At 47.4% G+C, this 25,740-nt stretch overlaps 1 protein-coding gene across 1 annotated transcript; it reads right to left on the bottom strand.

Moving 5' to 3' along the window:
• Positions 1–1,153: 1,153 nt before the first annotated feature.
• On the bottom strand, positions 1,154–25,228 carry Lss (lanosterol synthase). Its single transcript, XM_051186949.1, has 22 exons — positions 25,165–25,228; positions 24,820–24,988; positions 22,715–22,853; positions 21,363–21,471; positions 20,675–20,796; positions 18,455–18,551; positions 17,142–17,277; positions 16,543–16,651; positions 16,007–16,125; positions 15,143–15,240; positions 14,482–14,509; positions 11,544–11,600; positions 10,890–10,961; positions 9,978–10,028; positions 9,312–9,461; positions 8,628–8,724; positions 7,894–7,999; positions 5,371–5,436; positions 4,633–4,713; positions 3,621–3,791; positions 2,514–2,592; positions 1,154–1,967 (listed from the first exon to the last, which is right to left on the bottom strand). The coding sequence occupies exons 1-22, from the start codon at positions 25,176–25,178 to the stop codon at positions 1,836–1,838; spliced, it is 2,202 nt and encodes a 733-aa protein (XP_051042906.1). The 5' UTR covers positions 25,179–25,228; the 3' UTR covers positions 1,154–1,835.
• Between the last annotated feature and the right edge of the window lie 512 nt (positions 25,229–25,740).

Genomic DNA, 25,740 nt, shown 5'->3' with positions numbered 1-25,740 from the left:
ATGCTAGGACTCTGTCTACCCTGAATTCTGCCTGCATGTTGGCCAGACACAAGTTACAAGAAGCATCACCTCAGAAATCTGGCCCTCAATTGAAGTCAAAGAATAGTTGGCATAAGAGTTAATAATGGCATTTGGGTGTCACAGGCGTTTTCCTGGGTCCCGGGAGTGCCCACAACTGCCTGGCTGGCTCAGTGGGTCTAACTGGTAAGCTGGATGTGATCAGCTTCCTTGCTACAGCTGTCCCACAATACAAACCACCATAACCACTATTGAAAGACTTAAACTAGCAAAGAAATGAAATGAAGCCCAAGTAATCGGAATGCTGGGTAGAATTTGCTAACCACAGGCCCTGAGATAGCAGGATACCAAGAATTTACACTGCCCCTCCTTTCTGTGAGTCAGCAGGTGGTAAATAGGGTCCTTAAGAAACAAAGAAATAGCTGCACCTCCAGTTTGCCCAGACAAGATTAATTAGCACACCCTGAGGCCCTAGGGTCTGTTGACTCAAACAGCAAGACCATCCCGCCTCAAAGGGTCACATACTCAATGGATAGAGGGTCACACCCCCTCCCTAAGCTTATGGGTTTTGCCTTTAAAAACACCTGTGCCCAGGGAATGAGGCTGAGGGAGCCCGTTTGCGCAAACGTTTCCTGTTCATTAAAGCCTCTTGCGTGTTGCAGCAACTGGACTGGACATTGAGTTCTTGGGGGTACCGACCAAAACTGAGAGACTCCTCATTCTGAGGGTCTTACACTATCTACCCTACTGTTGTTATTCTATGCGTGGTTCCCCATGTGTGCCTCTCTATCTCAACAAGATGAGTGGAGAGCAAGACGCTGATATCCTAGAAATACATGCATTGGGTATGAGCTTACTATGTAGGAGCAGAATCAAATGCTACATCTGGCTCCTTGCCACACAGTCTCACACACCTAGGACAAAATGCCTGGGGCTTTATTGTTGTCTTGCTTTTATTTCTGAGATTTTTTTTAATGTGGCTGGGTGTTATACCTACATGTATGTATCATGTGTGCAATGCCCACAGAGGCCAGAAGAAGGCATTGGGTCCCCTGTGAACTGGAGTTATAGAAGGTTGTTAGCCACCAAGTAGATACTGGGAATAAACCCAGGTCCTCTGAAAGAGTAGTCAAAGTTCTCTACTGCTGGGCCATCATTCCAGCCCCAGAATGTCTGTTTATTATGGGAGTCAGTGAATTTAAATGACTTTGAATGACACATTTAGTATAAAAGTTTGCCTTTCCTTTCTGGAAAACTGGTTATTTCATACGATGATCTGGTCATGACTGGGAGTTCCTAGGGACAAGAGCCACCACTCAGTAGTACACAGTGAACAAGGGTCCAGTCTCACTCCCCACTGAGCCTTTCTCTGAGCATACCAGCACCATAGGGTTGCCATAACTGCCCCAGCCCAGCATACACAAGTCTGGGCAGAGGCCCATTACACAGTAGACAAAGGAGGAGATGAAGGAGCCAGCTGCTCTCCTCCCGGGGAGGTCACTGGTCATGAAAACCCTACACCTCACTCCCTTGAGAAGGACGCACCCAGGAGCTGCACAGTGCACTGCGCCTCCTTGGACTTCAAGGTTTATCCCATTCCCTTTCTCACTGAAGCTACTCTCAGAACTAAACCTATATTGCCAAGCACCTAAAGACACCAACCCTGACCCTATCCCCAGCCTCACATCTATAGAAATAGAAAACAAGGCCTAGGGCAGGGCTAAGAAGGCTCATTTCACCTAGCCAAGAACCCCAGCCTCGCCTGGACCTGTATGGTGATGATGCTGGCTAGTGGCAGCACAGACAGACACACATGTTCAAAGGTGGCCAGCGAGGGTATTGTCAGGGTACAGGTTGGAGAAGCGACCCAGGGTCCAAATGGGGAAGATGTTCCTATAACTTGTGTAGCTGATGGCACAGGACTTGTTGAAGACCCCAGAGATGTTCTCCTGGAAGAACACAAAAAAAAAAAAAAAAAAAAAAAAAAAGAGCAGTTAGGAGCTTGTCCCTGGCTTGTGGTCCTGACTATTGAATTTCCCAGCCCCAGAGCAAGTCTGACTGGGAAGAGCTGATGAACCACAGACAGAGAAAATCAGCTCCCAGCTCAGAGACTAGAGCTTGAAGAAAACATTCCTCCTTGGAATAGTAGTCTCTAATAATCACAGTAACCACAGGGACAGATAGAAACCCATCTGCACGTCTCATGAAGGACCACACAGAACACATATAATGGTAAAGCCAAGGTTCTGCAGGAAACATCAACTATCCAGTTCTTTCCCCCAGCCAGTTCCTTTACAAATAGCAATATGTGCTCAGCACTTCAAGACCCAGCAACACATCTCAGATCTACAACCAGGACAAGCCTCTGGCATGCAATGTCCATATCCCAGATCTCCAAAGCACCCTAAAAGGAACATGGGTATAGGAAAGTATGAAAACTAATGGGCAAGTTGGAAACCAATGCTGCAACTACTACATCATGGCCCCTCACACACCTGAGGCCAGTCTCCATTGGAGAGCTGCTTCTCCAGCAGACATCTAATTCCTCTCTCCTGAGCAGAGATGTCGGGATGCCTGAGGGGGTAAGAAGACAGGCTTGAACAAATCTAGCATGTGGCATCAACATGCATCTCAGGAGGACAAAAACTGCCCAAATACTATGGCGATGACAGGTAAACCTAATAACCAGAATAGCATCATCTTCCCAGGAGCCCCGAGCAGCAGAGCATGTATAAGCATGGGGATGGACAGGTTGTGCACATACTTCCTATATACTTGATTCTATCCCTAGAACACATGGTGACATGGCTGGCACAGGTGCTGATAAGATTTCCAAGGAGAAGAAATGTCTGCTCTGCTCACTGGAAACCACAGAAGCTATGTGCTCTGATGTACTTGCTGGCAAGAGAGAGACACCAAAATGACTAAGGGTTTGACAGAAACAAGGCCAGCAGTGGGGGACTGACTAGCAACAGACTGATGACTACCTTGCTCTTGGGGTCCCTGTGTATACTAAGAAGGATTTTAGGAAGATCTCCAAATAGCTCTATGTGTACTGCAGCAACACAGGCTAAAACAGCACATACAACTTTGTGTGTGTGTGTGTATATACATGTATACCTATGGCAACACATACAGACATATACCTAAACATCTACAAGTGCATACATATACATGTGTGTACCTGTGCACATAGTGCAATACATGTGGCTCAATATGAGCTGTGCACACAGGAAGACCAAAAGTAGCTATAGTCTCGTACCCTTAATACTCCCCGCACTGGAAAGTAACTTCCCCACCACAGCCCAGCTCACTCATTTCCCTTGGGGCCCCGCTTCTCTTGCCCTGTCAACAAGTACTGACGATCAATAGATAGATATTTCTAAGAGCTAAGTCTCTCTGTAGGGTACCACTCAGCCAGGTTGGCTGCCACTTAGCATAGGAACAGGGTGTGTGTTTCTGAAGCTGCCTCTATCCACAGTTAATGGCTTAGGTCTATGGCTCCTTTCACCTCTTCCCACATCTGTACACACCCCAGGCCACTTCCTCAAAGTTGAGCATCCCTACTAAACACGCCCAAGGACAGGTCCCATCACCCTCACCTGACAGCCATCAAGCCCATTAGGGCCCAGCATGTGTTATGGATCTGAGACCTGGCACTTTGCACATAGCACCGCTGCTCACAGGACTCGAAGTCCTCCCCCCAGCCTCCATCTGCCATCTGCTGGGACAGGAGGAAGTTGCAGGCCTGAGACACTTCTGCACATGCAGTCCTGTAGAGAGAAAGAGATCTGAGCACCACTATTGGGGGGGACCTAAGTAAGCCCTCTATATCCTACTCTGACAGGATACCCTAGGGTCATGGGAGGCGCCTGCAGAGGTGAGTAGATACGGGTGAACATGTCTCCCAGAGGTGCTGGGCACAGAGGAAAAAAAACACTCTACAGATACAGACATATGCAGGCTGACTATGTGGGCACATGGAAACAGACCCAGGCTCCCTGGGCTGTGCCTGGCTTAGTACAACTTCCCTACTCCCCGATCCACCAGATCTAAAAGCACTAGCTAGGTGGCCAGAGACAGCGCTTGAACCAAGCCCTCTTCCTGAGGCCCTAGACCCTAGTCCTTTCTCATTCAGGATGAGAGACTGAGATCTATAAGACTCTAAGGTAACACATAGCCAAGGCTTTGATTCAAGAAAATATGTCCTTTTTTCCTGAAACAGTGATCTTACCTCACTGTTTAAACATAATTAAATAAAATCAAATAGCAAAGGAAAAGCCACCATGCAGAACATTACTGACCTGGTTTTCCTGTCAACTTAACACACAGACACCTGGGAGGATAGAGCATTAACTAAAGGATGTGGGAAGGTCCAGCCCACTGTGTAAGGAAGCTGGCTGAGTAGGGTTCTCCTCCTTGTCTCTGCCTCAGTTCCGGCCCTAACATCCCTCAGTGCTGGAGTATCACCTAGAAGTACACACCTAAAGTGAACTCTTTCTTCCCCAAGGTGCTTTTGATCAGTGTATCATTACAGCAGCAGAAAAACAGGCCAGAACAATTACCAAGGCAATGCCCTGGCTTGACTGACATCAGCCTGCAAGCTACACTTACCCATCTTGGTAGGTGTGTCCCATGCAAGCAAAAGCTTCCAGGCCAAACCAGGTGCCATAGGTGAAACAAACCCCCCAGGAGCTAGAGGGAGACAAAAGGAGGATCAGACTTGGTCTTCATTCCAAGCCACAGTACAGTTACTCTACCTAGGTATTGGGACACCCTCAAGTAGAGAGGGCAGACGAGAGGTGGAGTGCGGTGGTACATCCCTACATGCCCAGCATGGGCTATGACAGGGACATTGCTAATTTAAAGGCAGTCTGAGATACACAGCAAGATCCTGTCTCAGAGAGCCAAAGAGAAAGCAAGAGACAGTGAGAAGGAGGAGGAGGATTGGGAAGGGAAAGCAAAGAAGGGGAAAGGGACTTGACCAGTCACAAAAGCAGTGTACAACACACACATCCCAGAGAGTGCAAGTGTGAATACGGCTGAAAGTGGTCCTGTTCACCCAGCTCAGCCACTGCTTCCTCCACTCAAGTCACAAAAGAACTGCTGATACACACAAGAGGGGAAATCACATGGAGGCCACAGCACCCTTCCATCATATAACCCAACCGCTCCCTCCAACATAAGCTGTCAGCATAAGGGAAGGGCAAGCATCAGCCAGGGAATATGACCAACCAGGAAGTCCTTCCTGAGCCCCCTAGGAAGAAGGCAGCAAGGATAGATTCCCAACCCCACACACATGTCTTTACCTCACTCCAACCCCTCTGCAGGTGAGCCCAGGTGCCTACTCACCCCTCCCAGGAGCCATCAGCTCTCTGCTTCTTTCGGCAGAACTCCAGGCCTTGCTGAAGGGTCTCTCTGCAATACAGGCAGTTAGCTCAATGAACACTGTGGTGGGCAAAATCATAATGCCATCTCCAACCCTGCACATACAATGGTCTCAGAAAATGAGACTGGCCTTTTCTTCAAACAGATCAAATGTTCAAAGGGGGGGGGGGAATGTAGCTATAGGACACAGAAGGGGCAAACTCAGAGGAAACACAAAGGAAGACAGACTTTGCAGATGAGCACCACAGTGGAAGTAGCTCTGAGAACTATCACAGCCACTGACAATAACACTAGTGTCACGGGCCTGAGCAAATCATATAAAATGACCTAGATTAAAACCACCACTACCACCAACAACACAAAGAGTTTGGGGCTGCCCACTTGAGATGGAGACTGGTCTCCCTGAATCATTTGTAGCAGCTTTCATTTGGTAGAAAATTCTTTAGGTCTTTTGTTTTCATGAGTTAGAAGCTTAGCTGGTGGGGTCTTGCCCTGAGGATATTCCTCCATTCCATTTCAGGCCAGGCCTTAATTTCCTTATCTTTTTCAGCACAGGCCTTGGCTACCACTTTATATTTCCTAGTGCTCTTTTTCCTCTTCAAACTGTACACGTGTATTTCTGCCCTATTTACTCTTTCCCATTATACACCTGTATAAGAGCAATTAATTACTAATTACACACATTTAGCCTCAGGCAAGTTTTTAGGAAAAGGCAGAAATTAGCTATTTGCCAAAACATCACAAGAATGGTTTCTAGTCTGGTTGCTAATATTGTTCCCATCTGGAACCTCTTGAGCTGGGCCTTTGCTGTCTGCATAGTTCTCAGCACTGACTTCCAGACTCTTACTAGGACAGTCCATCAAACTGCTTACAGTGTTCAACCACTTTCCTAGACCAAAGTTAGAAATCTTTCCACATTCCTCCAAAAACCACATGGGTTAGGTCTATCACAGCAATCTATTTTGGTGCCAGCTTCTATATTACTTACTTTCTATTGCTGTGATGAGATACCATGACCAAGTCAACTTATAAAAGAAAGAGTTTAATGGGCTTACAGTCCCAGAGGGTGAGATGGAAGCACTGGACTGATGTTTCATGGGGACAAATGACATCAGTCTGAGTGCTACTACCTGAGCCATTTCTCCCAGCTTAATCTTTTTTTATGTGTATTATTTTATCATTTATGTCTTTTTTTGTGTGAACTTTCTCAATGCTAGGAGTGGGCTGCCTCCCTAGGGGCTGTTATCCAGGCCCCTCAAATATGAAGGCTATTGCCACTGTTGTTGGCTGCACAACAAAACTAGATAGTCCTTAGTGTGTAAGACACCATATGCTTTGGCAAAATTAGGCTAAGTAGAAGTAGAACATCCTCCCCTGTTAGCTGGCTTTCATTATACTGGAAGACAGCATGCAGGCTGTTGGGGTAGAACTGTTACCAAAAGACCATCTCAGTTATGGGCCCTGCTTGTTACAGTAAACATCAGGTAAGATACACCCACTAATACAATAGTAACTCAATGCAACTTTACTGTCTTCTGCTGTAATGTAGCTCAAAGGTGATATTGCAAACCAAAGCTCATGGCTAGGAAAATCATAGGCTCCAATGAGGAGTCCATTGCTACTGTTTAATTAAATGGATATGATATGCCTATTAAGTTGCCTTCCATATTTATGTTTACACCCTTACATTACTGTTGCCCTCAGTCTTCATCAGTCATGAAAAGAGACATTAATAATGAGAGGTATATCACAAAGACTCATAATTAGTTACACTCCTAAGACAAACTAACTGTTGCTATGTCATAAAAACCCAATAGCCAACCATAGATGGAGGGAAATGAACAGCTATGCCAACCACTCCAAGACTCAAGAAACATCACAAACAAGGCAGACCTAAAGAATGCAAGAACCAGGGGAAGGGACGGACTGATTGTTGTGTAGTTACTGCCACCAAAGCAAAACATTCCCTGCACGACAAGTAACAATGAGAGAGTCCTCAGTGTGGACTCCATCAAGGCAGGTTCAAAGTGAGCAACAGTAATCCGTGGCTAAGGAGACAGGAGGGTGGTCCCTTCACGGGGGAATAATGGAGGGGTGTAAATCGGGTGATGGCAGGGTCTCCTCTTGACAATCTCGAGAGCTTCTGACCATTCACTGCTCTCATCACAAAAGAGCACTTACTTAGCACCTATTTACCTAGACACTAACAACAGGTATGTACGCTCATTTTAAAAGATGTTCAAGAAGACAGGAAAAATAACCCATTCTTGTGTCACAGCTGTACTGTTTTCCCCAGACCAACACACTCTCTCTCTCTCTCTCTCTCTCTCTCTCACACACACACACATATATTTGATGGATTTGAAGGCACCTGAAACTGTCCCTGTATTTACTCAAGCCATTACCTCGTGAGAAGGCACAGCCGACTCTTTGAGCATGCTGTGGCTGGGCCATGATCCTGCTCGTTCCTATCCTCACCTTCCTTACCTGATCTCTGCTGCCCTATGGTCTGGACAGTGTTCATGGAAATGCTTCAGAGCCTGCATCACTGCTGAGGTACACTCGACATATGTGTAGTCAATCATGATGTCTCCTAGAAAGGGGAAGGAGGCACCTGAGCTCCACTGTGGCCCAGGGTCCACAGTTCAGGCCAGAATGTGGTGAGCAAGAATACTGAAGCCTGCAGGACTTACACCTAGATGTCACCCCAGGTCAACCTGGGCAATGGGCTACAGTAAGTACAACAGGCAGAGTGAGACCTGCACACCTGTGCTGCAAGACACACATACAACAGCTGGGCTATCACTACTACCACCGCCACCCAACACAACATGTTTGACAGGTGGAAGAATAGGGTAATTAGAAGCCATGAAGGAAGAGGACAGCAAGTGTCAGAGTCAGCAAGGAAAGAACCTGACCTGATAGACTAGAACCTCAGTGACAACGCACAGCTGTGGCCCGGCAGCCCTTGGCATAGGGCTGCCTTATAAGTGCTGTGAGTCACTGAACGTGTGGCACATGGCAGCCTCCACAGCACAGGGCTCTGTCAATAAGCAGGAGAGTGTAAACCTAGCACAAGGTCTCCATGGCCTGAGACAGAACCACGGCCATTCATCAAGAATACAGTTACTCCATACCCCAAGGCTCAAAAAGGTCACTGCATGGACCTGCCTGCAGTCTAGGCCTGGCCTACACACCAAGTCAACCACTCAACCACTCACCGAAGACCTCTGAGGGGTTCAGCAACTCCAGCAAATGCCCCCCACGCTTGGTCTCGTAGGTAGCAAATCCTCCATCAGAATTCCTCATGCTCAACAACTGTAAGCAGACGGGGACGGACTGAGAACTGAGCACACAACTTACAGCATGACTTTCTCAAAGCACCACAGGACTGACAAACAGGACAGGAACGAGGGATAAGAGCCAGTTTTCACACTGAGCCCTGCGGTGCCCAATGCAGCTGCTATGGCACAATATCTGCAGACACAGTCCAGTATCAGGCCAATGCAGATCTCCATAGTAAAACACACACAAGAAGCAGATGTGCTACAGGATTTTGCACAAAAATGAACAGATGTTTCCAACCTTCCTTTGGATACCCAGCAAAGACCACAAGCCTTCCAAATGAGTCCTGCAGAAACCTCAGCACAGATATGGGAAGCTCCTTGAGCTCTAGAGCCAAGAAGAGAAGCCCCAGGGACCATACAGCCCCCTTGGGACCTCTGGGATAGGGTGGGCACCATCTCTTACAGCACAGGGTCCTGTGCACATACCCAACCAAAGTGTTCAAGCCTGGGTCTGTCTCAGGGCCCACAGGCTCAGATTCTGATGCTCCCACACCCTCACCTTGGCCTGCTGAGACAGAACCATAGAAGAGTTAAGTAAACATGAAGTAGGGTACTTACTACAGCCACAGCATCACAGAGCCGCTCACGGGGGACGTGCTCCCTGATTGAGGGACACTGCTTCTGCAGGAGCAGCACAGACTTCAAACCCTCGGCTGTGCAATCTGCAACGATCCAGCCACAGTCCAGTGTGCTGAAGGGGAAACCACCCTAAAGAGACAGAGTGTAAGAGTGCTTCTCCCCTGAAGAGCTGTAACAGGGCAGGGGCCTCTCCACCACACAGCAGATTGGATGTAGTTGAATAGACTTGAACTTCAGCACAGGACTATCTAGGACTTCATGCCCATCCTGACTGCACTAGATCTTAGCAATACAAAGTGGTCTGGGACCCAAGCAGCAGCACAGGTGCCCTATGGACTCCACTATGGAAGGCAGTAGCTGAGTCAATGGCTCATTCCACAACCTGCAGCTAAAAGCAAGCCCTTACAGCAGGAGGTTAATGCTGGCTCTGAGTCCTTTATACCCTCTGCCTTGATTTCAACACTCCAGCTCAGCATCTGGGTGTGCTAGATACCTGAACTACCCTGGAGCACAGCCGCAGAGGCATAGGCTGTCTCAGGGAATGACAAAGCCCCTGACAGTGGGCAACTACAGAGCAAATAGCCAGAACCCCTCCTCAAAGGGAAGACAGCTGAGCTTTGGCATGGGTGGGCTGCCCATACATACCTTGTGCATCTGGCGGTAATACTTCTGATAGTCAGGAAAGTTGTCTGGGACCTGGAGAGCAGCAGGGAACATATGTGGAAAGCAGAAACATGTTGGCACCGAGGACCCTGTGCTGCCTGCCATCTGGGAGCTGGATCTACTGCTAGCCTTGGTCAGTGCAGCACGTGAGATCCATGACCTTATCAGTACTAGGACATAAGATCATCTGCCCAGCTTCGTGGGCTCACTACTCCTGAACTGCATGACTCAGTCCAACAAGAAAGTAAACAGGTCTGCACCTGCAGTCAAGTCCATTCAGACGGGCTAAAGGCCCATCGCTCAGTGTAGAGCCCAGATCAGGCCCTGCCGACTCACTCCCTAAACAGCCCTAGACAGACATGGACATCAACTACATGGAGAATCCTGAGAAAGCTGCATCCTAGTGGGTTCAGAGGATAGTGGGTTAGGGGCACAGGGATCAAGGCTGGAGGCCTCCACTGTGTCTGAAACAGGGTAGGCAAGGCCGGCCTAAAAAAGTGGTACATGATGGGGGCTGCAGGTGCATACGGAAGGCAGGAATGAGAGACACCGACCCAGCAGTTCATGGCCTCAAGAAAGGCAGCCACAGGTGAGGGTGAAGTGATTCTATTGGCCCAGGCACCTTAAAGATGGCTAGGATGTGAGCAGGCTGTGGTGTTCAAGGCCACCCCTCCTGATGGTGCCATAGGCTGGCTTTGGCCCTCTGCACACAGTTGTTTCAGCATAAAGAACAGAAATCACTGGCTGGTGATGGGCTACCACAGGCTACAGTCATAGCTACCTTAGGGTGACTATGTGCACCAACATGGAGCAGGGCAGGATAAAATAGGGCAGAAACAAGCCAAGAAAGCCAGCTTGGGGAAGCAGGATAGATGAGGAGAGGCATGACCTCACCTGTGAAAGCCGCAGGAATTCGTGAGCCTTCTGCAGGCAGGGTAAAAACTCAGGTCTATGGTGTGCACCTGCCTAGAAGACAGCAGAGCAGCATAGTTAACCCCAACGTCCTGGCAGCATCCTGCAGCCCCACCCTTACCCTGGAAAAAGACACATCTTAGAGTTGTCTAGAGTTTCTTTCCTGAGGTTCTCAACTTTAAAGACAGAAAGGACAGGTGAATACAACTAAAGACTGGAATGAACAGAAGAGACTACTTTGAGTAGTTACCCAAATCCTACCAGTTCTGCCAGGCCTCACCTGGGCAGCCCAACCTGGCCTAGGCCCTGAGTTGTCCAAAGACACTATTCTCATTCCCACCTGCAGAGAAACACTTTCTCTCTAGCTCAAGTATCAGAAAATGTTCTAAGAGCCTCAAGCCCACCAGGCCCAGGTACCACCCTGCTCACTTATTTCCTAGGCTTATTTCCCAGAGCCCTAACCCAGTTTAGCATCCAAGTTCTAGAGGATTATCAGCAGGGGAGCCAGGCAGATAGGAAGCTCAAGGGACAGAAGGCATGAAAAGTAGCATCAGCATCATTTTTCTCAGGGTGAATGTGTGCCTCGCACACAGGAAAGATCAGGTAGGGACTGCGCAGAGAAACAGAACCACATACCTCCAACAGTGCTTGGATAGCAAATGAGGTATCCCAGACCTGTGATCCATTGGTGCCCTGTTCACAAAGAATGAGCTGTTATAGTAACCCCATCCACTGACTCCTAGAATCTGAGGGTGTCAGAGATGTACCCAGTTAATACACTTTACCAGAGTCTGAGCCCTCTCCTGTGTGCTGTAGCAGCTGACAAAGAGCAGAAACAATCCTAAACCTTGCAGACAGATGTGGGTAACAGAGCCCCACCTGTCTTTAAAGGCCCCAGCAGAACCGCACTTTCTCAGGACATATGATCCCTTGAATGCTTAACACCCCATGACAACAGGGTACCCCAGTCATGAGACAATCAGAAACAAACACCCTCCATTTCCAAGTATGCCTGAGGTGGCAGGGACCCAGCTGACACTTTACTGTGGCCCCGATACAGTGAGAAAGGTCCACCTCATATTCCACCCAGGAACATGGTTTTCTGGACAATACTCTTGGGTCTCAGGGCAGGAAATAGATGATCCACAGTGGGTTTGGTTCAGGAATCTCTAAATATCTGACAGAAAGCCCAGCTCAAAACTACAGGGTAATCATAGACCCTAAGTACTCTCATAATTCCTTGGGGACCAAAGATCCCAAACACCTGCCCAGAAAGAAACATTTCCACTGCCCTTTGGCCAGAGTCCTAGAAAGGTCTAGGGAAAGGCTGACCATACATCAAGTGCTATCCCCAGTAAACCACTTCTTTGCTCTGTGCAACTACAGATACATCCTCCTTTACCACTAGGTACCACTGTAGTGGGATATTCACTTTGTCTCCTTCTATGGCACTGTCCACGCCCATTGGGGGGTGGAATTGGGAAAGGTATGGTTTAGATGGGATATAGGTAGATTAGCCTATCTTCTTGTGAATTATTTAGTAAGAGTAACATAATAACAGCTTACATTGTTATATATTCTTATTTGTGGTAAGCTATGTAAAATTAAGTTTATATTCCCTTCCTGGAAGAATGGTATATTTTGTCATATTGTGTGAAATCTTTCCATCTATGTTTTATGCACATTATTCTTACCATATTCTATGTATGTATACTTTTGCTTGTGTTCCAGACATTTTGTATATTGATATAATTTGGGATATTTATCATGCTGCCCTTTATGGTTCTACCTCTTGTCTAGACATTTCTACTCTACCTCTATTTTAGGGATTTATATGTATGTATATGTACATATTTATATTGTTTAGGTATTTGTCCCTGCTTTACTCAGGGAAGTTTCAATCAGTTTTTTAGCTAAGTTCCTGAGTATTACAAATTATCTTCACTCATGTTTCCTTTACCTATAAGATTAGTCAGACATAGATGCTTAATCTTCTATCACTTCATAGACATGCAGAACATGGCATTTAAATGTTTTAATATTAGTATTCCATTGACATAAGACACTGTTGCACCTGACAGCACCATGCACTTTCCCGAAAATATGTTGGACACTGCTGTTGCTCCTGCTGGAGTCCATTCTTGCCTCAGCTAATGGCCTCTTGGGCAAAGAACTGCCCCCACCTTGACCACTGATTTGGACATGCAGTCCTATGTGCTTGCACAAGACAAATATAGAAGACTGCTGAACCTTGCCAAGTCAGGGTAAGATAGCTTTTCTACCTCCCTGCTGTTGATGTGGTCTGTCAAGTTCTCTTGGCCTTAGCCAAAACTGGGTGTACTAACATTGCTGTGAGACCTAGGGTGACTGTCCAGGTAGCTTGCTGTTTCTGTCCTCGCTGCACCTTTTAGAAGCTGCCTTCCACACTTCCTGTCTACCCTAGTATCGTTATTTTCCTTCTCAGGTCTTGATGAGGTTGAAGATTAAACTATCACAACTATTATTCTCTCTTCCTAGTTAGATATTTTAGGTACTAGACTTACGTTTTCCAGCTTAGGACAACTCTATTGTAAAGTCCGTTATGCCTTCACCCTAGGACTAGATATGTAGGTAGTTTTGTTCTCCGTTTTCCTTTTCTTAGAGCACACTTGTTATTCACTGTTTTGTATAGTTTTGTATCAAGCCAAAATCTTTTCTTTAGACTAAAAGGGGAATTGTAGTGGGATATTCACTTTGTCTCCTTCTCTGGCACTGTCTATGCCCATTGGGTGGATCCAGGGGTGGAAGTGACCTGTGGAACTAGGTCTGAGGAGGGAGGGTGGGGGACGGGGAGAACACTCTCTTGCTGGCAGGATGCGGAGAGGAGAGCATCCGGTGGAACTTGCTGGTGTTCATCTGTCTAGGCTGTAAGTTATTTCTCCCTGAATAAACATCTATTTGGCCTATTTGTTTATCCTGATCCTTATTAAACCACAATATACCACAGATGGGAACAATTTTCAGGCACACCCCTCTGACCTGCAGGCTCCTCCTGTACTGGTGGCTACAGAGGGCCTATGAGCTGAGAACACACAGCTCTCAGTGTCCTGCCAGAGGAGCCTCCAGAAGGCCTCACACAGAGGTTCATTACCACCAGAGTTACTTTTCCATCACAATAACATGATGAAGGTTTCTAGAGGGTCTGAGCCAAGCCTGGATCTGTCATGGCTTAGTCCACCCTGATGAAAGACTATAGAGGAACATGTGAGAACATACAACAATCACAGAGACCAAGAGGTACTCAAAGCCCCACAGACAAGAGAACTAAAGGGCGATTCCGTCTCTCCTCTTTTACTGTAAAAGAACTGTACTTGGGATGGTTTCTCAACCCCTCCCCGTTTCTTTCCTCTTAATTCAGAAACAGGGTCTTGCTGCATAGCACTGTCTGGCCCCAGACTCAATCCTTGAGCTTTAACCAGCTGAGTAAGGTTACTGTAAGCCACTGTCACCATGCCTGACTGTCACTTCTGAATCATAATAAATAAGTAGAGATGGCTACAAAGAGAACCTGCAGTCTCAGGTCTACAGCGCTTACCTGCATTTTCATGCCATCAAGGCCCAGCCTATGGGGATAAGAAAAGATTATGTCAGGGACAATGTGAAAGCTGGAATTCTAGATGTCAATCAGGAGCCACACACAAGCAAAAGAGGACACAGCTCTCCCCTGGGAGCATCCAAAGTCACCTCCCCCTGATGCTGACTTCAGTGCTGCCCAGCTGGGCTCACAAGCACAAGGCCTATACCCAGCAGGAGCAAGACAGAGGTTTACCCAGGGGCACTGGCCTGTGCCAGGGTTAGTAGAAGCTTCTACAGCCAGGTCTACCCTGCTACCCTCATCATACCATACCACCAGAGAAGATGGCCTTTATGAGCTCAAAGCTTCCTGCTATGGTCCCTCGGACAGTCCCGACCTTGGGCTGACAAACCTCTTGTCCACTGGCTTTTCTCACAACTATCTAAGACTAAACCTAGGCTTCCTGGCTTTAACTCTGGGAATCACCCATAGTTACTGCTAGGTAAAAATACCTTCCCAAAGATAATCTAACTGGCACTGCTCCTGATCCCATAAAATACTATCAGAAGTTTGACACCCTGGCACCCCTAACCATATGAGGCATAGGGGCCCAGCATTATAGTTGCTGGGTCCACAGCCAGCACTTGACACCACATCCTAGCCACCACTTAGCCACACTCACCAAAGGTAATCTGGGATCCTAGAGACATGCTCCTGGAAGGCAGAGGAAGATGGCCCATCCACTGACCAACGAACAAGCATGTTGATGGTTTTTGAGATCTGCAGGACATGTGGCCATCAGGACCCAGGCAACTTTACTCTGGGGCAGAGCTTCCTAAGTGCTCTCTATACATTCATGTCCCTAGACTCAAACTGAAGGTAATGTCACTCAAGATGGGCCAGCTTAGGGTGTAACAAAGAAGGACCAAGAGTCCACAGAGAGGAAGAAGGAAGCTCAGTGTATCCAGAGAACTTATGGGCAACCCACCACAGTATAATCACCAATATTATAACCCACATGCTGATTGTCTCCCAGCTATGATGACAGCTTCCTTGCTGGCTCTAGCCAGTATGAGATAACCACCCGGCCTCAGGCATGTATATACTCCTTAGGTCCCAAAGCATGTGCACAGTTGGCCAGGCTAGAGGCCTGGCATCCTCCAGCCACATGGGAGAGACCAGAACTGGGACATGAGGATCCTGCTGTTTTCATTGCATACCTAGGTACCTATAAACCTTATACAAGGGGTATAAGGTGGATTATCTAGGGTGGGATCTGTGAAGGAGTAAGAGGAAAAAACAGCCCCCAACCAGTAGTCTTCCAGGAGGTACCAGGAATCTTAGACAAGAGCCAGGCAGGAGAACAGGAGCCCGGAAAATGAATATAGGTGGTGCTTCAAATACACTGACCCAAACGGAGACTGTGTCAAAATGCAGTAAATAAGCCTGCCTCATTCCTAACACCACAGAGCCTAGCACCTAGGGCATCTGACAGGACCTCACTGCCACCAAAGCTGCTCCAGACACCCGGGGTGGGGGCACTGACCGGGCCAATGCTGATGCTCTTAGTGAACCGGTCATCGGCAGCAATATGTTCATACAGCATTCGGATGGCCCGCTGCCGCAGGCTGGTACTATGGAAACGCTCATACAGGTTGAGGAGTCCTGCAGGGCAGAAGACATCAGTGGCCACTCAGTGACAGGAGAGACACCTGGCATTCCTGGGCTGGCTATGCTCTAGTCCTTCAGATGGGAAAGGGTTCTACACAGTCCCGCATCTGTCCTCTCATGTCCCTTGGGATCCCTCTTCCCACTCACTCTGCTTCCTCCTTCCCATCTAGGAAGGGCTGCTTCACACCTCTCACCATGACCCTGCCCTGCCCAACCTAGGTGATGCTGAGAGGGTACCACCTAACAGCAGCTGGTCCTTGTTGGGGGACCAGAGCAAAGTTATGTCTCCTTAGCTCCCACTCCAGGGCCCAGCACTGAAGCTATTTATTGCATTAATGAATTATGTGGAGGGCTGAGCAACATCTTAACTGTGTGCTACCCAGGCTCCCACAACCCTCAGGAGGCACCCACCATACACCACATGCAGCAGCCAGCTGTGTGGTGTGTACAGCTCATCAGGGGACACGTTGTTCTTCTGTGCTGGCCAATCGATGCTGGCATAATCTTCCACATAGAGCTCCTAAAGGGTAGGGGGTACCTGAGTGCCTAGCAGAAGCAGCAGGCCTGCCTCCCAGACACAGAAGATGGACAAGCGCTAACCAGGAGTAGTATCTAGCTGTACATTCTCAGGGTTCTGGGTTATATCTTTTCTCGGGGGGTGGAGACCAATGAATCATCACTATAGGGTGTAAGACCCAGTTACTGGGGATAATCTGAGGAGTTGGCCCAACCCTAAGAGCCTAAGTCTCACTCTAGTGCAAATCCTGTTCCAAAGTCCATCTTAGGGTTCTTTTCCAAGAACAGTACCTGCAAGCATAGGTTAGGACTACAGATTGTGAACTTTCTAAAACCCACTGGGTCACTTAACTCAGGCAGATGCCTTTCAGGTTCCTGTGAGCAGTTTACCATTTGCTTACAGGAAGGAAGGCAGAGACTCTGCAGGACCCCAGAGTACCAAGATGCATTTGAGCTCTACAGACTGTGTGCCATTTCTTTGTCATAAGGCTTACCTGGCGGAGGCTCTCAACCAGTGGATCCTCTAAGGCACTTAGCCGAGTGGCATAGCAGTAGCTCATGGGCAGATAGACCTGCCGGCAGTGACACCAGAGGGTGGAGGGGTGGGCAGGGAACCATTCAGGAAACAACCTGGAAGAGAGCATGAGTCAGCAGGACAAAAGAACACAAGCCTACACTATTATCAGCCCAGAGGTCTCGGGCCCTTCCAAGCATTGACATTCGTGCTACTCTGAGTGCATCCATCCATGTTTGCATACACTTGCATTCTGCATTCTAATGCCAAATGACTGTGGAGTTTATGCCCCACATATGTGGGGTTGTATGTGAAACCCTGCCATGTAATGATGAAGCCTCTCCAGCCCCAGGCTTTAGCACCCAACTCTACCCTGCCAAAGCTTTCCTCTGCCTGCATCTCCCCAGGCAAGTCTAGCATCTGGCTAGTAGAGCTGCCAATGATTGGATGCTAGAACAATTCTAGTATACTTCCTTACTTTAAGTAACAGTATATCTGCCCTGCCCCACATGGACAGCTCTCTCCACACCCCTCACTGGTTCAGGCATTTGCCACATCTTCCACTTATCACCACTCAACCAGGCTGGAGAGCAAACCCTTTTTGTCCTTGTTTCAAGACCGTGCTGTCTTTCAAGTGGTCCCTCACATCCCATCTATCTGCATTTGAAAGTTACCTGGTACAGGAACCCTAGACTCTGACCTCAGTAGGATAGCAGGCTCTGCCTGAACTCTGTATAGTTTTGGAGAGCTTACCTACCAGTGCGTGTAAATCTATATATGCATTACATATGGGGCCAATGCTTTTATAAGATATTCACAAAAAAAAAGATAAAAACACTGACCATAGGTTTCTGTTAATAAGGAATAGGTATTGATTCTTCTGAGTAAATATTGGGGGGAAAAAAAAAGAAATTTAAAGATGCACACAGAAGTGTTCATTGGTGAAATGATATCTAGGACTTCCCAAACATTTACCACAAATTAGTTAATAAAACAAGATACAGGGGTGGGGAAGGCTCTTTTCTTTACTCCTAAATATTTTCTATGTCTCTGTAATACAGGTATGATCATTTGTCTATCCCCACTAAATACATGCCACACAATGTGTTCTGTAACTACCCTCCAGGGTCCCACAGAGTGCTACAGAGCTGGGTGGTTTGACAGCTTGCTCTTACTTAAAATAGAATCCCTTTCTATATATGTGTAGAACACATGAAGGGCCTCTGGTGAGAGGCTAATCCACCCTATTAGGTCCCGTCAGTCTACAGTGCAATAGGCAGAGGGCAGGCATACCACATCTCAGGGAATAGGGTATTGAGTCCTTCCCAGCTATAAACATTCAGGATGGCCAGCCAGAACTTCCCCCAGGAGGGGATGGCTACCGCACCACCTAGAAAGAGAAAAAGAAAAATTAGCTACCATTACGTGTGAATACTGACTTGCAGCTCTCTCTTCTTGAAGGAAACCCCTTCTTACATGAAATGAGGGTCAGCCTGCCATGGGTCCTGTAACTCCCAGCCAGGAACAAGTATGACCAACCTCAGAAGAGTGTTTTACAGCCCCTACCCCAAGAAGGAACACATGAAAGCAGCTACCTGTGAAGGCAGCTCAGGGAGGGAAGGAAGAGGCCAATGCTTGGCTGCTCTTTCTTCAACCAAGACCAAACTGTGCATCTGTGCATTTCTGATCAGCAGAGAGCCTGGCACAATTAACTGAAGGCAGTCTAACATGTAGCAGCAGATTCAGAGGCGCCCCTGCCCCAACCAAGCAATAGTTAAGTCTTTTGTCCAGCAAGTGGCAACACTGATTTATATACATTGTATGAGTTCTGTCCTAAATCCAAGTGTGTCAAAGTTAAAAAGACTGATAAAGCTACTAGTTGAAGCATGGTGCAAGCACATTCTTCCTCTTGGCAGGACTCAGGACAAGAGAGCAACAGGGAATAGAGAGTAACTTTAAGAGCACATGACCAATAATATCAGAGGTTGACGATGACTTACTTAATCACAACAGGGGCAAACACCTGAAAGAAGATTGGCAGAATTCCATAAGGCATACAGAACACTTCATGTAGCCTGAGAAGTCAGAGAGAAATACTGAAGGAGTGAAATTTAAGATAAATTGTAAGCACAAGGAGGAATTGCCAAGACAGTATGGTGAAGGTAGAAAGCAGGGTGAGAGGCTATTGTGCATGGGAGCCTCAAGGCAGGAAACCACTTTGACAAAATGAAAGGAGGCCCTTGATCATGGAGCAAAGAGCAAGACAGGAGTGCAGGTCACTGAGAGACAGGACACAGGACCACATGGGGAGCTGCAGAACAGCAATGCAAGATAAGCTCTGTTCTAAGAGCAATGGAAGCCACAGAGCCTGCTGAGGGCTGGAACAGTCTTCAAAGCATACAGGTGAGAAGTAACCGTGCCCCGGCTCAGAGATGGTAAATGTGGAGGGGATGAGCAGAGCCCTCAATGGGGATGGTCACCTATAGCTCAGCTGCCTCTAGAAGGCACACTTCATGGATGTTCCACAAGCACTATTATTAGCATGCTGCCTTTAAACCTTTACCAATTCATGAAGAAGCAGAACACAAAATATCAAATTGCTTTAAGCTAAGGATATAATTTAATTGGTAGAGTGCTTCTCTAGCAGGCACAAAGACCTGAGTTCAAACCTCAGCATTACATAAACCAGGCATGGTAGTACATGCCTGTAATCCCAGAACTCAGGAGGAAGCAGGAAGATTAGGAGTTCAAGGCCAACCTTGGCTACATAGTAAGTTCAAGGCTAACCTGGGCTCAATGAGACCTTCCTCCCCTGCAACAAAACCACCACCATAACAAAACCACAACAACACTCAAGTTACAGCTGTGCTAAGTGGGCAAAGAATTGGCCACACAAGCCTGGTAACCTGAGTTTGTTCCATGGAACTCAGATAAAGATGAAAGGAGAAACCTCTACATGTGCACTGTGGCATAAACAAAGGCACGCACGCACGCACGCGTGCTGCAGAGGTCCTGAGTTCAATGACCAGAACCCAAATGGCAGCTAGCAATGGTCTGTATCTGTAACTACAATTCCAGAGGATCTGACACCCTTTTCTAGCCTTCATTGGTACAGTACACAGACTGGCAAAACAGCCATACTCATAAAAATAGATAAACCTCCAGCTGGGCAGTGGTGGCACACACATTCAATCCAGGTTCAATCCAGCATTTGGGAGACAGAGGTAGGTGAATCTCTGAGTTCAAGGCCAGCTGGGTCTACAAAATAAAGTTCCAGAACAGCCTGAGATACACAGAGAAACTGTCTCAAAACACAAAAAAACAAAGCAAAAACAAGTCTTTAAAAATAATTAAAATAAATAATCATTATTATTAATACTAATAATTATTAAACAGCTCAACAATTTCCACCTACTGGTGTTTCCCCCAGTGTTTCAATAGGGGTGCAGCTCCCATTTATAAGAGCTCATTATGTCAGCATGACACAAACCCCACATGCCATATAGGATGTACCTTTTTTGTGAAGAATGTTCCGAGCACGTACAAGGTCAGGATCATCAGGCCCAATACCCAGGATTCTGAGAGCCACATAGTTCAGTGCAGTCCCAAACACTGTGGACTTGTCCTCAACATGCCTAATGGAAATATGAGACTGGTGGGAAAAGGGCGTCTGTCATCTGTCTCTCTTTCTAAGACATAAAACCATACTGGCAGTGAAGTCTGCCTAGAAAAGACTGCTGTAATCCTCCCAACCACATGACAGTACAGAAAGCACACTGTATCGACACCCAGGGAATGTTCATCCACCCAACAGGAGCTATCCCATTTCTCCAAAACCAGCTGAGCAGGGCCTGCCTACAATCTGTTCACAGGTTGAGATGGGTCTGTGGGTCCCCCTACATTTGCTGCCATCTCTGCTGCCTCCACAATTTTAAAAACCGATGGCTTTAACTTGGCATGTTAAAGGAGACTCAAGAGGCTCCCGACCTTGAGACGCATTCACAATATTGGAAATAAAACTGTAGTCAGGCTTCACATAGGTACCAGCCTGCTCTCCTCCTGCCAGACTTCCTCCCACCCCACCCTAGGTCCATGGTTGCAGTTATCCCACTTCTAACAGCTGCCTGGAAACCCAAGCAAGAGCTACATAAGAACATATGCAAGCACACACATGTACATATGTGCAGTTGGGCATACTCACAGGCCCCATCCACCATCAGGAAGCTGTACTGACCGCAGGTACCGCACCATCTCCTCTCTGTATCCAGCTGGCAGAGGGATGTGTGCCACATGACATGTAATCAGGAGACCTGTGTGGTGAGAAGGATGTCCCACATTAGGAATGGGTGTTCAGCACTGCTAAACCCAAGCTCTTCTTAAGGACCTTAATCCTGACACATAGCTGCCCTGTGGCTTTCCTTCCCATGCAATCAAGCCCAGAAAGACCATTCTTCCTAGGACCAGTGACTTTGGAAACACCAGGAAGAATACAGTTAACACTCTCAGGCCAGAGCCTGCAGAGCCCATGTAGTTATTCCTGACACCCATACCATATTCTGGGTCAGAGAAACACTGCAGAGCCTTGAAGAGGCCTCCCACAAGTGTACTGAAGGCCTAAGAAGACCCAGTCCAAGATCAATGGGACCACAAAGGGCAACCAAGTCTTGCTTTAACACCTGCTTGGAATTGAAATACTAAAATGGTAACTAGAACAGGATAATAGCTATTACTTATATTTTACTGCTTCTGTTTTATAAACTTTTTACATGCATGTGCCACTTTGTATATATGGGAGAAACAATAGTATACAAGAAACCTCCATTTCAAGCCTGGTCTTCGGGTGCATAGCTCCTATCTTCATCATCCATAGAAGAGTTCCAAATCATATGCCCATGGCAAATCATAGGAAGGGTATCATAGGGCAGCTACTACAGAAGCAAACTCATATTCTCCTAAGGATTTAGGCGACTGAGATAGACTTAAAATCCAATGAGGAAAAGAGTCTTAATGCATAAACATAGGTTTCTTTAGAGAAACATTGTCAGGATGCAAAAAGTCTTACACAACCAAACTAGATCAAATGCAATCCTGTTACCACTCACCAACCTGGACCTGTGGCTTCCCTGCCAGAACTCCCTCAGTCACCATTTGACAGCGAGTTCGCAAGGGATATTATAGTGTTCAAACTGCACACACACACGGATACCAGCTCCTCAAGTATACCCTTGCCTACCTACAGACCCTGGCACTGACTGGACCTTCTCCCTAGAGTGCCATCTTGCACTGGGATTCAAGAGCACCCATCCCCCTCTCCTAGAGAAGTCTTTGCTTCTGTTATCAGGGTACCCACTGGTCTACCCTGGGCTAACTATGCTTCCCCATCATTTCCTAATCCTGGCAGCAGGGTGACTGGGATACAGGGTCACCTCCCCAGAGCTTTTCCAGTGTGCTGCTGGGTTTTAGCCTGCCTAACCAGGGTAGGTCAAGCCCCTTCCCCACCCCACCCCCAATCCAGAACAACCTTCCCCTTGAGTTAGGATAGCATGGCCCTACCTGGCAAGAGGAAGAGAGGACCACCATAATCACCCGCCCAGTGTCCATCCTCAGCCTGCAGCTTGGCATAAAATGTTACTCCATTCAGGGCCGCCTCTTGGGCTGTTTGAGCTTTAGGTAAGTCTTTGAAATAATTCTTCTGCAAAAGGAAAGAAACAAATGAGAGCTGAGATTGCCTGGTGACCTTAGGAACCCTCCTCATTCACAATCCAAGTCCAAATTGTGGCTCTAATTCACTTTGGATTTTCCCCCCATTATAGCACAGTAACTTTTATTTTATGAATGTCCAGATGGCATTAAAGTTACTTCTGTGTATTCCAATAGGATTTTTGGAAAGATGTGTCAGGCTTTACAAAAGAGAACAAGCCGGGAGGAACTGTACATAAAGTATGGCTTGGTTTTAGGATTGGTGTCTGCTATCTGCAAAGTTTCTAAAACACAAGGAACTGAGAATTTCTCCAAGTATAACCTTCTTTATTTGATTCTATAAAAATAAAGTCTATTTATCATCCATATTACTGATGTTTATGATTGCCTAAGTATACAATGAGAAGAAAGGACAACTGCTGCTTACTGCCAGGCACAGGTTAATAAAATCTGTTTCTGTATGTTTTTTCAATAACTGTCCTCTGGTCTTAAAATAATTCCCTCATTAAGTCATCACATAAATAATTGTATCCTATTAACAAAAGAATCTTCTGAAGCAGGCCTTCCTTTGCATCAAGTAAAGGTCACAGTAAGTGAAGACTGCTATTAAGTAAATAGCAAGTAAATTCAACTCTATAGTAAATGTCTTAATGTGCACACATTGCAGATAGAAATCACTTTAGATTTTTTTAACTGTTCCTCTCTGAAACGAGTCTTCCTTGACACTACCACCCAGAAAAGTAACAAAGCAAATTCATGTTGTCATGATTTACTTTGCAGCCACCAACCTGAAAATTCCTTCAAAACTTCAAAACACCTTAAATAAACATAGCACAGAACACAGGGCAGGACACTGATGCCAAAATGATACTGGGGGGACTTCTCCCTTTCTCAGACAGGGCCCACACCATAGCATAGCGGATCCCAAAGGTTTTCCCAGCTGATAGCCAGGACTCACGGGAAGCCTGTTAGCTAACTGTCTTATGACTAGCTGACTTTCATTCCTGTATGGGTGCACACACCGAGAACACAGAACACAGGTGGAACTTCACCTTGTGAATACAAACAAAATCACGTCCATCTTTGTGATTCTCTTATAAATCAAATATTTTCTCGAAGGAGAGTGCTCAAAATGAAACCAGACTAGGGCAACATCTTCCACGGGTCTCTGGGATGAAGGGACTAAAGCAACAGGGCACTTCAATTCATGTCTCTGGGAGGAGGCACTGCCCCCGAGTCACCACTTTTTGCTGCCCTGCTTTCAGTTTGGGAGACTGAACTTAGGTAAATGTTCAACTGCATCACCACTGATTTTTTTTCTTTGCTTTGTTTTGTTTTTTGCATATATATATATGGTCTCACTACACAGCCATGCCTGGTCTAGATCTTGCTATGTAGACCAGGCTGGCCTCCAACTCAAAGAGATCTGGCTGTCTTAGCCTCCTGAGCACTGGGCCTATAGCGCCACACCCAGCTTCTTTGGTTCCCCCCTCCCCCAGTGGCTGGGATTATAGAGATGTCCCATGCCCAGATTCACACTTCCACACTTACTTCTTTACTTTTAAACTTGCAAATAAATAAAACAGCATACATCAAAATTAACTAGACACAAAGTTTGTTCTAATGAACTTGGCGTTTGAAAAAGAATTATGCACTAATCCACCACCCAGAACAAAAACTCCACGACAGAATTAAAACTAGACAAACAGCTGGCTTTACACCTTCTTTCGTAACTCGTATCCATTACCCGCTCTAAGTTCTTCCTCATTCCCTTATATTTAGCTTTTCTTTGTGTTACACTCCACTCACATGTATACTTGTTTACTAAACAAATGAAGCTTTCTGAACAAGGCTCGATACTATTTCAGGGCTCTGGCTCAGGAAAGACAGGCAGAGGCTGGTCTGTGGTCACTGCCAGGCTTGAGGTGGAATGGTGCTTGCGGGGTCACATCACTTACTGTGTCCAGTCCCAAAGAGTGGGCCTCTAGCCCGGACTGTTCTCGACCAGGGTCGTCCTCCGCTTGGAAATACGTCCATCTCTGCCGACCCAGCTCATTGCGGAGCTGCCAGCGGGTGAGGTCAGTGGCTGGCTCGGTTTTATAGGGTCCCCCTCGACGGCGCAGACACCTGAGCGGATCAGCGACAGTGAGCAGCTTTCGTTAGGCTCCGCCCAGGTGGGGATGCCTGCAACCCAGGCGTGCAGAACCACCCGTCATGTCACCCTGCTTTCCAGGCACCTTCCCTGCCACCGCCCTGCTGCGTCCCTCGCAGCACCCGCGGGACACCCAGGGTCCGGGACTCACGTGCCCTCAGTCATGACAGCAGCGTACTCTGTGCCACCGGCTCGCCAGCGCCTTACCTGACAGCTTAGCGCACTGCGCAGGCGCGAGGCTCGGCCGACCGGAACGGCTGGGTGGGCCGATGCCGGTGCGGCCAATCAGAGCATCATGAGGTGAGCACGACAGACGCACCGCAACCGCAGTGGTTGGGCGCACGCCGCCCCACGCCGCGAGGCTCCCGGGAGGCGGGGCCTGCGGGGGCGGGAAGAGCTCGGGGCGTGGCCTACAGAGAGGGCGTGGCCTTGAGATGCTTGCTCTGGGTGTTGAGTGAGGATGTCTCCAGGGTTGGTGAAGAAACGCTGCTCCCACAGGCCGCGGAAGGCACGGGTCCTTTAGGAGAAGCACCGAGGAGGTGAGAGCGGAAACTAGCGTAGATCCGTGGTCTGCGGGGGCCACGCAGGAAGCCAAGGAGCCACGACAGGATGGTACCACCATGGGGTAGGGGCTTTGACTCTGTTGAAGGGAGGAGGAAACTATGATTGAGAAGGCAAGGGCGGTTTTCTTGGAAACTATGCACAGGTTTCTGATAGGGACTAGCTG

The sequence above is a fragment of the Phodopus roborovskii genome, unplaced genomic scaffold (genome assembly GCF_943737965.1).
Source record: "Phodopus roborovskii unplaced genomic scaffold, PHOROB, whole genome shotgun sequence".
Lineage (NCBI taxonomy): Eukaryota > Metazoa > Chordata > Mammalia > Rodentia > Cricetidae > Phodopus > Phodopus roborovskii.
Note: the sequence above shows the minus strand (reverse complement) of the source record. Positions and strands in the feature narration are given on the sequence as shown.

Coding starts and splice junctions, on each gene's coding strand:
- Lss (XM_051186949.1), bottom strand. Junction 16,126..16,542: donor GCTGCTGCATGTGGTGTATG/GTGGGTGCCTCC, acceptor TCTGCCCTGCAG/GACTCCTCAACCTGTATGAG. Junction 1,968..2,513: donor CCAATGGAGACTGGCCTCAG/GTGTGTGAGGGG, acceptor GTGTTCTTCCAG/GAGAACATCTCTGGGGTCTT.